The sequence below is a fragment of the Vidua macroura genome, chromosome 10 (genome assembly GCF_024509145.1).
Source record: "Vidua macroura isolate BioBank_ID:100142 chromosome 10, ASM2450914v1, whole genome shotgun sequence".
Taxonomy (NCBI): domain Eukaryota; kingdom Metazoa; phylum Chordata; class Aves; order Passeriformes; family Viduidae; genus Vidua; species Vidua macroura.
Window position 1 is genome coordinate 5256274 of NC_071580.1, and position 13843 is coordinate 5270116.

Consider the following 13843-nt stretch of genomic DNA (forward strand, 5'->3'; position numbering starts at 1 on the left):
TGCCTGCCTATCTTAATTTCCCCATCTTCTGCTTTAAGAAATAATTACTTCTTTTCTGATAAATCAACTTCTGCAAACAAGGTGAAAATTGATTATGAGCTGATTAAGTTAAATAAAATGTTAACATAAACACTTATGTAATGTAGCTTGGCAGAGAATTTCTTATTCTTGAAAAGGTGAATTTTAAAAATGTATTTTCTATGAGTCCTGTTTCTCCTTAAAATGTCTCTGTAAATTCAACAGGTGACATTACAGATAATCCAGTAATCAGTGTTTCACCTGCCATTTCATGGACCCATAAACTACTGCAGTTTAACTTACATGACTCTAGCAAATATTAATGTATGTAAATAACGTGTTAAACACCTAGTTATCACTCTGCTCATATTAGCTCTTTCATACTAATGATTTATTTTCATTTTCTCCAGGATATAGACCTGCGGCTAACTGGATTTGATTTATAAGAGGGGATTCTGCAGTAAATGGCTGCTCTCTTCATATTGCTGCTATGGAAAACAGAATTGTCAATAGGATGTAGTCTGATAAATAGTGCTGAGTGAAGATGCAGCTTCAATAAGTGTGAAATCAATGGAAGATGCTTACTGCATGAAAAGCCTTTTGAGATTTTTCTGACAGGCACCTATTTAGGAAACTTGATCTGTTTCCTCCGGTCGCCCTGTTTTTACACCAGTGGATACAAATCAGATTGCTTCACTGTAGTTACACAACTAATGTGGGACCATGGCCTTTCCAAGATCCATGTGGCTGAACTGTGTATGGAGAGCGACGGTGGTCCGCCTGCTACACACGGGATTGAATGCCACTTTTGCTTTCTCGATACTTGGATTTTTGCTTCACGCTGCAGCTGTGTCCTCCCAAAAATTGGATGATACCAACCCAGTGGTGACCACCAACTTTGGCAAGATAAGAGGGATTAAGAAGGAACTTAATAATGAAATTTTGGGGCCCGTTATTCAGTTTCTCGGGGTTCCATACGCTGCCCCTCCAACAGGGGAGCGCCGCTTTCAACCTCCTGAGCCTCCGTCTCCCTGGGCAGATATCAAAAACACCACCCAGTTTGCTCCAGTGTGTCCCCAGAACATTATAGAAGGCAGGTTGCCTGAAGTCATGCTTCCCGTGTGGTTTACTAATAACTTGGATGTAGTTTCAACCTATGTACAAGATCAGAACGAAGACTGCCTCTATTTAAATATCTATGTCCCCACCGAGGATGGTGAGTTAATAGCAGGCGAAACAGGGAGATCTTTTTATTTTCCTGTTCTACTTTCTAACAGTATTAATTCACGTGTACTGGTAGCATGCATGGCTTTCTCTGTTTGCATGCCAGCTTACTATATGTGTGCATGCTGCTTTTCTCTGTGTGCATTTGTCCTTGCTTTTTGATTTCTATTTTCTTATTTCTTGCTTTCTTTCTGTCTACACTCATTGTTTTTCTCCCACAGCACGTGTAATTTTTAGGTCAAAGTTGGTGCCTAATTCTCATTGCCACCCACTGACTTCTGGGAAGATGCATCAACATCTTTTCCATTGCATGTGCAGGCACAACAAGTTGAGAATCTTCCGCACCTAAAAGCAGGTCATATTTAAGTTAGATAGTGGTGTTGCATGCTCCTACTGTCTGTGACGGAGCTCCATGTTATTTTCTAGTCTTCTATTCATTTTTCAGTCAAAAGAATATCCAAGGAATGTGCCAGAAAACCCGGCAAGAAAATTTGTAGAAAAGGAGGTATGTATAAAGTGGACAAAAAAAACCAAAACAAACAAAACGGGGGAGAGATCACAACCTTGCAAAAGGAGAAGGAATAATACAGGTGAAAGAGGCTGATTGTTGGTGCTGTGAACTCTTAGGGACTGTCTTGTCCTGGTGGAGAGGTGTTTAAGGAGAGGTCCGTGTACAGCAGATGAGAAGTTTTGTAAAGCCAGGACTCAGTTGCACCTGATCATCTCTGTCTGGCACTCTCTCCAGTGACAGTGTTGGCAGCTCCTCTCTTGGCCTCGAGGCTCTGGGCAGTGTCTGTCAGTGGTGCCAGGGGATGGGATGTTGTGTGTGGATGCAGAGGAGGGAGCTCTGTGCCCTGGGATGGGCACTGCTACCACTGGAGGGGCTGGCACAGCTCACAGCTCTCCCTTCCAGAACTGTGGCATAATGGCTGGGAAGCATTATAGCAACGCAGGGCTGAGACCTGCTCTGGCTTTCTCCAGGATACTCCCTGTTTTCTTGGAACAGGGTTAACTTCTCTGAAGTGTAGATGTGAAACTTTTTTTTTTTTTTTTTTTCGTTTATGCGCTTCTAAAAGTGAGCTTTGATTTCCTTTATTCTGTGATTACAGCTCTCTTTGTCAAAGCCCAAAAACTCTTAATAGGGGTGTAGGGAACTGTTAAAATATTGTGACATGGTACTTTGGGAGCTAGACTGCTTTTGGAAGCTTTGGAAACTTGGCTTCTCCCCTTTCTGTGTTAAATACTATGGAAGAGTTTGCAGATTTCTTTGTGAATATTTGCAAATTCCTCAAGCAGTTGACATGCAACAGAGAAGGTCTTTCTTGGTACCGATTCAAAGGAGGCATTTGGTGCTAGTTTTGTAGTACTAATTTTTTACTATGCACGTTTGTTTTTGCATCAAATGATTTTCCTTTATTGTTTTCTTTAAAATAATGTGTCACCTTAGAGCTGGACTACATGTGAATTAGAATGCTTTTTGGGGTAAACAAAGAGTACTGTGGACATGCACAGTTGCCTATTAGCTGTAATCCATTTATTTTTTATCCTGTTACTCCAAAACAAACACATTTTAGGAAAGTGCATAGCAGAAATGTTTAGAGCTAGGCAAGATTTAACTCTTTAAACACTACATTAGGTTTTTAAGGCAATATCTAGGCTCCAAATGAAGGTGGCCTTGTTCCCCAGGCTCTAGCTCTTACAGCTCCTAATGGCTGGTTGCAGCTAGCTGTTAATTATTAATTGTTAATTGTAGTTGCTCCATGTATGCTTTTTTGAGATGTCTAAATCCACTTTCAGTGACTTACAGCAATTTGTGTTTAAAGCGTCAGGCTTTGAGACATCTTCTGTTTTCTGTTAGGGAATTTTTGCTTGGTGCTGTAAAAGTACAATTGTTTAAGCTGGATTCCCAAAGCTGGAAATGAAGATAATCAGGGTACTGTGAGCAACGTCACTTCTTCACACATCATTCAAGTTAGAATAACTGCTGTCATTTATATGCATTCAATTAATGTGCAGTGCTGCAGCAGTTATTACGCAGTTCATCAAGCGTGTGTAATTAGCTGAGCAACTTTCACTTCCTATCACCCAGACGCTGATTCACAAAGTCATAAATAAAGATGCAGATCCCCATCATTGTTCTCAGAGAGCATCTTTCAAATGAGAGAGTATTAAAAAAAAATAATCAGAAAAATAGCAAAAGTCAAGGGAGGGAGAGCCCAGCAGCTGAGAAAGTCATGCTTATTGTCCTGTGGGCCTGAAGGAGAATAAAGAGAGTTACTTGAAATTCAGTAGGTACCTTTCCACTTAAATTCATTGCACACACAGCACAATAAAAAGCCTACCTTTTGCTCTTGACAAGTGCAGAGAACTCCTGAATACCTTCAGCTGGGCAGCTGAGATATCTGTAGTAATCTCTGTTCTCTGAGTAGCTCTCAGTCTACTCACCTGTGCATAACCTGAGATGTATCCTGGACTGGGATTGCCCCCAAGGCCAGGGGCAAAAGGAGTTGCAGGACAAAGTTGCAGTAGAGTCACAGCAACTGAACAGCAACCACAGCTGGGAAATGGCATCAGTTTTGTATCAGAAAAAAGAAAGGCCCAACACTCTCTTTTGCTGGATTTTTAGGTTACAGTCATAGCGTCACAGTGATGAGAATTATTGGAAGGAGAAAATCTGGAAATCAGAGACAGACTTTTATGCCATCTTTTTAATTCATAAAGGATATGTAAGATGGAAGTGACTGAAGCAGCAACCATGTGTTATCCTTACATGTGGTTTGATTCCTTCCTACTACATGAAATAGATTGAATTAGATAAATAAATTAGTATTTATACTTAATTGTCAGCTGAGGGACATTAGAAAATTCAAAATTTTTAAGAACAGGGAGCAATCTGATTAAAATAGATGCAGAAATGAAAGGAGTTCTATCCATGGGTCATGCTAGAGATGTTAATGAGCATTATATCCATGACCTCCTGTTGGGATTTGGATGTCCCCACAGCAGAGACTGCAGAATGATAGGATGAAGCTGGGTGAAAAGAAATGAAACAATTCAGCATGTTTCTTGCAAAACATGGAGGCATGTATTCCAGTTACTCGACCTTCAATTTACTGATTCAAAAATAAAGAAGGAGCATCTGATTTTGTGTCTTTTCCTTCAGGTACATCAAGGTCAGAGGCTGCTAATTCTGTTTTGGGTATGCAGAAACTTGTGTTTGCAAGGGCTGGTTTTGGAAAATCAGTGAAAAGGCATCTGAGCAATTCTGTGTTATTTTTTTTTGAGTCTAGTTTTCATAACTCTAAATTTTAATAGACCGTGGTTATATTGTAGGTTATACCATTTTAGTGATTGATACTAATGATATTGTTTATTATCTGGCATTTCCTGAATTTCTTGACAAACCTTTGCAGCATTTCTAGGGATTACCTTAATAGTATTCTACTGTTTGGCACTTCAGACCTCTAAATTTACCTTATAGTCAAAACACAAATATTTCACTTGTGATCCAGAGTGTTTCCTTATCTCTCAGGAGGGCAAGTGCATCTTGCTTTAGCTGCATACCTGTGGTGTTTTAATACTCTATATTCACTTCTTTCCATTGCAATGGTTTGCACCAGGAATTTCCTAATTTGATGACAACTACATTAAGAAAATTTGGAAAGGATCACTTATATGACCACTAAAAGAACCCCCACGGGGTTTTGTGCCCTGTATTTGGGATGAGTGTGCTCCTTCTTAGGAACCTGTACTAAAGGTTTCATGCTGCCTGAAGATGCCTCAATGTGGAAATGTGGAGGTGTAGGTGGTATATCCTCAATGTCATGGAGCCAGGCAGATGCAGTTTTGGATAAATTAGTATTTGTAGGAGATTTAGGTGTAGAATAAGGAAAGAAATCACTTGATCCTTACTTTTATGTTTAGGAATTATCAGTGGCTCAGAGACCGCCCAATATCGGTGACTTCCCCACATGTGGATTCTGTTTCTTATTCTAGTCAGGGCAGTGAATAAATTTTAAATGCGAAGACTCATGATCTGAACTACCTCATTTGAGAGTGTAGGATTAGACAGCTCTATTAATATTTATGCCTCCTAATGGGCTACTTGATTTTCAGAGCAAAGCTCCCCACACCATACTTTCTGGGTTATGGCTGTGGTTACTATGGACGCACGGGAGCAAATGTACATACACACAAATATATTCATGGAACTGAAACACAAATCACACTGCTGTAATCTCATCCTGCTTTGATCTCCCTTTGTTTTCAATAGAGAATATGTTACATCAGCTCTGTTTTGTAAGAGGCTCTGATAACCTTAGGGCTTTAAGCTTAGCAATGTGAAATATTCTTTAGAAGACTAAGCAGAAATTTCACCTGTTACCTTGTGTTTCTGTAGTGTTTGTTCCAATACTCTATTTAACTACCCTAGAACTGTTTAGTTATCATCACATCTTGAAAAAGAGCAATTAATATAACTTGTGCAGTTCCTGTGGACTCCCTTAAACGAAGATATTTCTGTAAACCCATTTCAGCTCTGAAATCAACCAGAAAAGGACAAGCTGAGACCTTCAAAGTGGGTATTTCCACTGGCAAAAGTTGTCAATTGATTATCAATGTTGCTTTTTTCTAAAGATGTCATTTAGAAAATAATGTCAAAGTAATGGAAGAGTAGATGGTAAATTGTCAAAAAATTGAAATATTCCTTTCTCTATGGCCATGTGAATGAAAAATATGAAATCTAAAGTGTGAGCCTCCATCACTGTAGACAGAGCTCTGTCAAAATAAGTTATGCTGTCAGTAGACTAAAAACAAGCCTTTGCAGACCATTGTCAGGGCTCTGGGTCTCTTGAGAATGAGTGCCAAACTTACAAAATATGCCTTTGTGTATATTTTGGGGGACATCAACACTTTAAAAGGGTTTATATCTTCATTAGGCCTCTTTGAAAATTCCTGACAAATTATTTACCTGTAGTATATCTGTGTCAGTAGTTGCCTGCACATATTTGAATTTTCACCCCCATCCATGCTGGGTCCTGGCTGGAGAGCCCTCATCCTTACTCCCTGTGGTATCAGCAGGCCCACATGTAGTCCATAATCCTTAACTCCATTGCTACTCACCAAAACATCACGATTGTTCTATTTTTCTGTTCCTTTTAGAAGCCCTGTTTTTCATTGCTCCACCACCACTGAAGCATTTGCTATTATACTGGTAATACATGGAAGAAGATAATAAAGCAAACATTGTCTTGTACAGACCTTTTCATCCTTTCACAATCTAAAGCTGTTAATGTCAGCAGCATTTTTCGAAGACGTGCGGTAGGTTTATGTCATATTTGAAATAAAATGCTTAAAACTCTGATGTACTTTCTCCAGCCGTCTTTCTGGGTGAGCCAGTGCTTGACAATAGAAGACTCTACAGACTGTATTTTAAGGTTCCAGTCATCTTAAATGCCATCAGCACAGGTCACAGTCCCCTGTAAATGTCTCGTTGTTCGGGCTCTGGGCTGTCGCTGACCACACAGCCATCGTGCTGCCACTGCTTTGTTCATATACCTTGACAGTGCTTATAGCTCTAACAGGTCTTAAATTCTGATCTAATTCCATTCCTTGTCCATTATTTTACTGCTTGCTTTTCATTTTCTACATCCTCCCCCACACAGGCTCTAAAATAGTACTGCTACCCTGATAATGCTAAGTCGGATAAAACTGGTTTGTGCTTCTTCCCCCGGCCTTTGTTGGCTTGGACTGGTTTTACCCAGTAAACATCTGTGAGATGGTTTTCCTTTCAATCTGTTAGCTTCTAATTTATCACTTAAAGCCAGAATGGATAAATCTTACAAAAAAATAACTGCATAAGTGTATTTGTACATTTTCAGGAGGAACTTTTGAGTAACTAATGTGGCTTTTGCATAACTATTATTTTCTGCTTGCTTTTCTCCCCCTTTATTGTAGTATTATTCCTTTGCTCTTCTCTGTGTTAATGCTCTTCATCTTTTTGTTTCCTTATAATACACATGGATACAAACATTTTTTGTATTCTTTGGATATTTTTTAAGCTTGAAACATGGTGCTTACATGTGTCAAACCATTCTTGAGGATCATCTCACAATGTTAATAATCTGCTTATAACTTGAATATTGCTCCAGTATAATTTTTTTATTTTTTTCCCAAATTCTTTTCACTCATAATTCTTTCGCTTCTTCATTTTTACTTACTTTATGATGTCAAATTTACATGCCTTCTCCACTTTGATATGTATGGTATTAATAATTATACTCAGCATTCAGAAATCAACTGCTTTAATGAGCTTACCATAAATGAGATTTGTTTTCAGGATATCAAACCATTTCCTTCTGTTTTAATATTAATATCCCTTATTTTACTTTCTCATGCTTGTAATAATGGGATTTATCCAAAGAAGGAGCGGCACTGAACAATGCAAGGCTAAGGGAGGTGGGACAAAGCTGATTTTCAGCCATGTTTGCACCTCTATTCCAACACAGTGCAGGGACCAGAGTGGTCTCTGGCTGCAACTGGAGCTTCCTCAGGGCTGCTCTTGCAGAAATTGCAAGACATGTGGAAATGGCAGGTGCTGCAGCTGATTTCCCCTTCCAGAGTTGTGCCAAAGTGTTTTGGAACATTTCAGCAGCAGCAGTAAATCATGTTGCTAATTCCTCTGCTGTGGGAATTCTGTTAATATCCCTTAGTGCTATCAGGGCAAGAATCAATCTGCCCTGGCAGAGTTTTCTGCATGCTTTTTATGAGGCTGGATTTTGCCTTTCCTATTTGTACTAAGAGTACAGTGAGCACACAGCGAGTTCAGTCATAGGAATGTGTTTGAAGGGGAAGGAAATTCCCTGGTTGAAGAACTAGGTTTTTTTTTTTTTTTCATCTGATGAGGCTCTGTAAGTAGTTCCTTTATTGAAATATCCTTGCCCTGGTGAAAATGCATCTTCTGCTGGGTTTCTGTGTTAATGAGGGTATAGCCAGTAGGTTTGATCAAAAGGACACATTTTGGAGGAAACCAGAACCAGCAGGACAGTTTGTATGTTGTTGTAGGCACCATTCACATCTTCCTGCCATCGACAATCATTTACAATTCAAGTGAGATGCTGACCTCTCCCAGAATCATTTAGTTTGGGCTATATCAATGCCAGTAGATCAGGCCCTGCAGAGGAAAAGTATTGAGGTCTCTTGGTATGATTTAAGATTTAAGTAGTTTTTAAATTCTTATTTTATAATCAGTTGAAATTCATATATATATATATATATATATATATATATATATATATATATATATATATATATACATACATATATATATATATATATAAAAATAAATTCTAGTAAGGCAGAACTGACAGGAGAGAGGCAGCTATTTATTATTTGTATTTGTTTTCTGAAAAGCTTCCATTTGTTAAATTTCCCCCTTTTTGTAAAGGCCTTCTTTAATTATTAGCTGAAAATCAGGTATTTATGTAATTACCATAATTATATCTACACATCTAGTGTACTTGCAATTATTTCATTAAAAATTGTAATTATTATAAAATTATAAGGGATAATGATGCCCTTGTAACATATTGCAGAAGCCCTAATTAAATGGTAGCATAAATGAGTTGGAAGAGATTTTGAAGTTTTGAATATTGTTTTATAAGAAATATCAGAAGTGAATCATCCACATTATGAACTGGCAGTTAAACCCCTGCAAAGTTATTTTGAGAAAATATTTCACGAAGCTCATGGAAAAGATTTGTCTCTATTGCCTTTCTGTTCTCCATATTTTTACACCAAAAACTGTCTTCAGATTTTTAATGGAAAGGTGCATTGTGTAGGAAGAAGATTGCACAGCTTGCTGAATGTTTCTAGAAGGCTCAGCCCAGAGCAAGCACAGTTTGTACTTAGACATCCTTTTTCTAAACAGAGGCAGAAACTTATCCAACAGTTGGCTGAAGATGATGAAAAACCTCCACTAAATACGAGGAGGTTTTTTTTACGTGCTGAGATTCAAAGATCTCTTTATATATTGGAGTGTCCAAATTTTGCATCTCCAAGGTGTTAGGGAAAGAGGAAAATAAAATCCTCTTGTAGTACAGGTTCTTGTGATGCTCCAGGCACAGGAGATGGACTAAGCAGCATGGATACAGAGGATCCCTGTGGAGCATCTCCCTCTCTCTCCTGCAGAGTGGGTGGGGAATAACTGGCAAGGATAACATATGTTAGAATCTACCAAAACCTCAGGATCACAGATTTCTCACCCTTTTTCGTGTCAACCTTCTGTAGCGTACAGATGATCTCTCTTCTCTTCCTTCAGCTAATTTTAGAAGTCATTAAAAATGGCAGTAAGACATTGAAAAACTCATGAAGAGTTTTTCAGCTTGTTTTCTCATTCTGTGTTTCACATCTGACACAGGCTGTTGTTCACTGATGAGTGCACAGCCCTGACCCTGTGGCACGAGTGGCAGTGAGGAGCCACCCTCACCTTGCCACCCGCCTCGGCTCTGCCAGGACAGCACCTCACAGATGCTCGGGGCAGGCTGGAGCTGTGCCCAAACCTGCTGGGGGGGCTCCCATCCCCATCTTCCCTCCCACCTACCAGCTGGGCTCCTCCTGCAGCCCTTGCTCCCAGCTTGGTCAGGGCAATGACTCATGCACATTCTCCCCTCTTGCTTCAGATGCAGTCGGTCAGGTTAGACAAACCTTCTGTTTAGTTCACCTAATTCACTCAGCAGGGAATGCAGAATTCTACATTCTCTAATGCAGAATTTTCATCTCCCACAAAATGGTGGGAGAGAAGCTCTGGGGAACAGGGGATCCTGGATCAGCAATAATGTCTTGCCATGCCATGAGCTGAAGCAAGACCATCCACGCATGGCCTGGAGAAAAGGTCTCTGTTTATCTCACCTTGTGCTAAGGTTCTTGCTGAGGCTGCCATGATTTGCTCATATTTTTGAGGTTTTCCTGAGGACTTGCTGCCCTTTAACCCAAAGTTTTGCGCCAGTCTTCTTGTCAACCTCCCTACAGTGCCCTTGCAGGGATTGTTTTTATTTTCTGCCCACATTACTCTTCTCTCTTAATTTAATATTCTTTAGTATATTACTTTTAATGTAGAGAGCAGGCAAACAGAACAGAACCAGCTGCATGTAGCTGACCCAGTGAGAACTCATTTTCTGAGAATCCTCATTCCCAAAGCAATAGCTTTAATGAGATGAACCCAGTGGAAAGGGAATATGAAACAGGCATTTGTCTACGTATATATGTACATCTAACAGTCATAATCAGATCTGAGAGCCCAAAGGAAAGCTAGTACAGTTTGTCTTTCTTGGTTGCAAAATTGATATTGACTCATATGTTTTCATATTTATTTTAAAGTTGCAAAAAGAAATTGGACTTTTTTAGAAAAAGGATTTAATAACTGAAGGCCATGTCAAAGATACCTATGAGAGACAAACAGAAGATTTTGCATATTTACCAATCCCAAGACTGTTTTTATTAATAAGATTTTCTGTGCTCTATACAGTACTTTGGATCCATGAAATATTGCTGTGTATGGCTGTTGGAGAGGCAGGTTTATTTAATGAAATTTCACAAGAAATCTCGCTGTAAACCTAGATTTTAAAATCTTAATCCTTCCCTGTTTCTCTCTGATGCTAAGTGCAGATGAAATAGCTCTCCATATGAATCAACTAATAGCTATGCTATGTGGAACAGGAGAGCGAATTAAATATGTTTTCTACACTTTTCAGTCATTAACTGAGCCAGTGGTTAATGAAAAATAGATTACTTTTGCTCAAAACAATAACTTCTGAAACAATAAATAATTGCTATACTTAAGAGCCGAAGCACCTGCCATCTCTTTTAGATGGAGTCTCCATAGACGAGGTCTCACACAAAGGAAGAAAGAAAAGTTGCACATATTGTTTTTTCTTCAAAGCTCCACAAACACTTGATTAACTGCAATCCTTGCCATGATGCATTTGCAGTTCAAGTACTGAAGGCATAACCTGGCCAGAAGCACACTATGATACAGGATCATGCAAAATGGGTGCTTGAGTTTTACAGAGACACAGAGGATGATTGCTGAAGAGGTCCCGGTGGAAGCCCATGCTCCACCCTGAGTTTGGGGCTGTTGGTCAAACCCCTCGCATCCCATCCTGTGTCCATTTTGTTCTGTGCTGCTCACATGTGACAGAGAGAGCTGCCCCTTGGACTGTGAGCCAGTGACAGGCTGATTTTGTTTCTCCTCCTGACATCTTTGAATGATGGCTGCTGAGATGTGCTTGGGCAAGATGGGATGTTTGCCTGCAGAGGTGAGCTGGGAGACAGATGATAAGCTGGGAGCAGCAAGGAAAGGGATCTGACAGCAAAGGAGGCTCCTGACACATGCGTTGAAGCAGGTGTACACTGCCAGGCACAGTGCAAACCAAGCAGAGAAATAGGATTAAAAGGCTCATTCCCTTTAGGCAAAATAAGGTGAAGAAGAAGGCAGTACACAATTCCACCCTGCAGTTTTTAGTGGCAGAAACTATTTTTCTCTCCAGAGTTTGCTAACATATATTAGCTGCTGTTTTTCTGCCCAGAGCTTTGACATATTCAACTACAAGCTAGTTTGGCTGAGTATCAGCACAACAAACAAGCAGCAGTCAAACAAGAGAGGAAGAAACAAATAAGTTCTTAGAAATGCTCCATATACATTCTATACTTGATATTTGCACTGTGAAAATGGCCTGGCTGTCACCCCTCTCTGCTCAGCCACCTGTGTTAGAGGACATATCACAAAATAAGTTTCACCTAAGGTAGAGCAAGAGCCAGCCCTTGATATTGCTCCATTGAAAAAAGATAAACTCAGCAGTAAGTCAGATTTTGGCCTGTTGTTTGAATTATGAATATTCTGCTAACTGCTGTCACTTCCTTGAAGAAATACAGTGGTTTCCTTGAATTTTAAGTGACTTTGGATTGAGATTCTTTGTGAGTGATTATCTGGCTCAGTGAATACTGTTGTTATCATTAGCAATTTTGGGTGTTAACCTTTTCACTGCTAAAATCTCTGAGTGCTGCCTGACATTGTCCCTGCTCTTGGGAAATAAAAAGGTTAAGAAGCTGTTGAAATGCATTCAGGAAATGTCATAATTTTCAGGCTGATGAAGGGCTAGCCTGGAAGAGAACAAAGAACCGATAATAATAATTACATTTACTTTGTGCTTGCGAAGAAGACAGTTTGAAGGAGCACAGGCCATAGACAGTAGCTCATTTTTGGTTCTGCCCCCATTAATTATGTCACATTCCTTCTCTAACCTCAGAAATGGGCTCCTTTGGTTGCAGAGGGATGATTTGCACAAAGCCAAGTGTACCTTCCCAGTGATTCTGGACCTCAGTAGCCTTTTTGTCTCCCTCCCTCTTCCCCTGGCTGAGCAGCATCTGGCCCTCTCCCTCTGCTGAACTTGTGTGACTCTATTTCAAGTATAGATTTAGTTATTAAATCTGGAGATAAAGTATGGATCTGTTCCAGTAATCAGATACTACAGTGATTAGAGTCATAGGAGTACTCGGGGAGATCAATTAGATTAAATTATCAAATCATTATAAGCAAACTCTTAAAGACAAAGCAATAGAAAGTAATTTTGTGTCACTATTTCTTTGGAGAATATTTATATTCCCTTATTGTTTGTTTGCATCTGTTTTCTTTGTGTGTGTTAAGATCACAGTGGCACCAAACCTCTTGCTCAGAGCTGGGCTGGAGGACAGAATGAACCAATTCTGCAATAAAGCTCTCTCTATGATGCTGGTATAGGCTAAAACACATTATTGCTTGTACTCTGGGTGAAAAAATACATGCACATGGTAATCTTACTTTATAAAGCAATTGGGCAGTTTCTTGGGGGAGCTCATTTCAGATCCCTGGGGTTAGGCAGAAAGCATTCTGTTCTCTCACGAGCCTTTTATCTCTCTCATCCCATTCTGTATTTATTATTTTGACTGTGTAATCTTATTTTGAGTACTTTTATTGCATAAACCCAGTGTTATGAACCAATGCCGGCTAATTCAGATAAAGGTTTGTGATTCATTCTTTAGTAGCTCGTTTTCTGGGCTCCTCTGAAAATGGTTTTTTAGTGTATAATAGCCACTTGTGTCACTTCTGAGCCTTGAAGTTGTGTTTTCTGCAGTCTGCAGTGTCATCTTCTTAGCATGTATATATATAAGCTTTTCTTTATTAATCTATATTTTAGTAACTACTCCAGCTAATGCTAATATACTGCTTTCATGAGAGAATTGGCAGAATAGTATACATCAAAGGCAACAATTAGTGTATTTTCATTTGACTTGTTCAGCCTATTAGGTTGTTAAATTTTGCATAGAAAATCATTAGCATGTTTAATTTGGGAAGGAAGCTCTTGGAAGGGGAGTTGTGGATGTAAATCAATGGGTGAGGAGGCTTTCTTAAAACAGCAGCTACAGCTCTGAAATGCCACAAAATATTTCCCATATTATTAACTGTAAATGCAAAGAGATGAAAAAACTGCAGGATTATCACTGGCTTACGAGTTAACAAAGAAGCTTCTGATGGTTCTGTCTAATATTAAAATCTGGAGCAGATTGT

The 13843-nt window shown here is 39.4% G+C and overlaps 1 protein-coding gene across 4 annotated transcripts in view; it reads left to right on the forward strand.

Annotated features, from left to right (window-relative positions):
* The first annotated feature begins 741 nt into the window (after positions 1-741).
* NLGN1 (neuroligin 1) overlaps positions 742-13843 on the forward strand; it is a 297081-nt gene continuing 283979 nt past the window's right edge. For 3 of the 4 annotated variants that reach the window (XM_053986500.1, XM_053986502.1, XM_053986503.1), the window contains exons 1-2: positions 742-1234; positions 1688-1747. In XM_053986500.1, coding sequence (XP_053842475.1) covers positions 742-1234; positions 1688-1747 — 553 coding nt within the window. The remainder of the gene's footprint in view (positions 1235-1687; positions 1748-13843) is intronic. The other variant, XM_053986504.1, reaches the window with a different exon arrangement.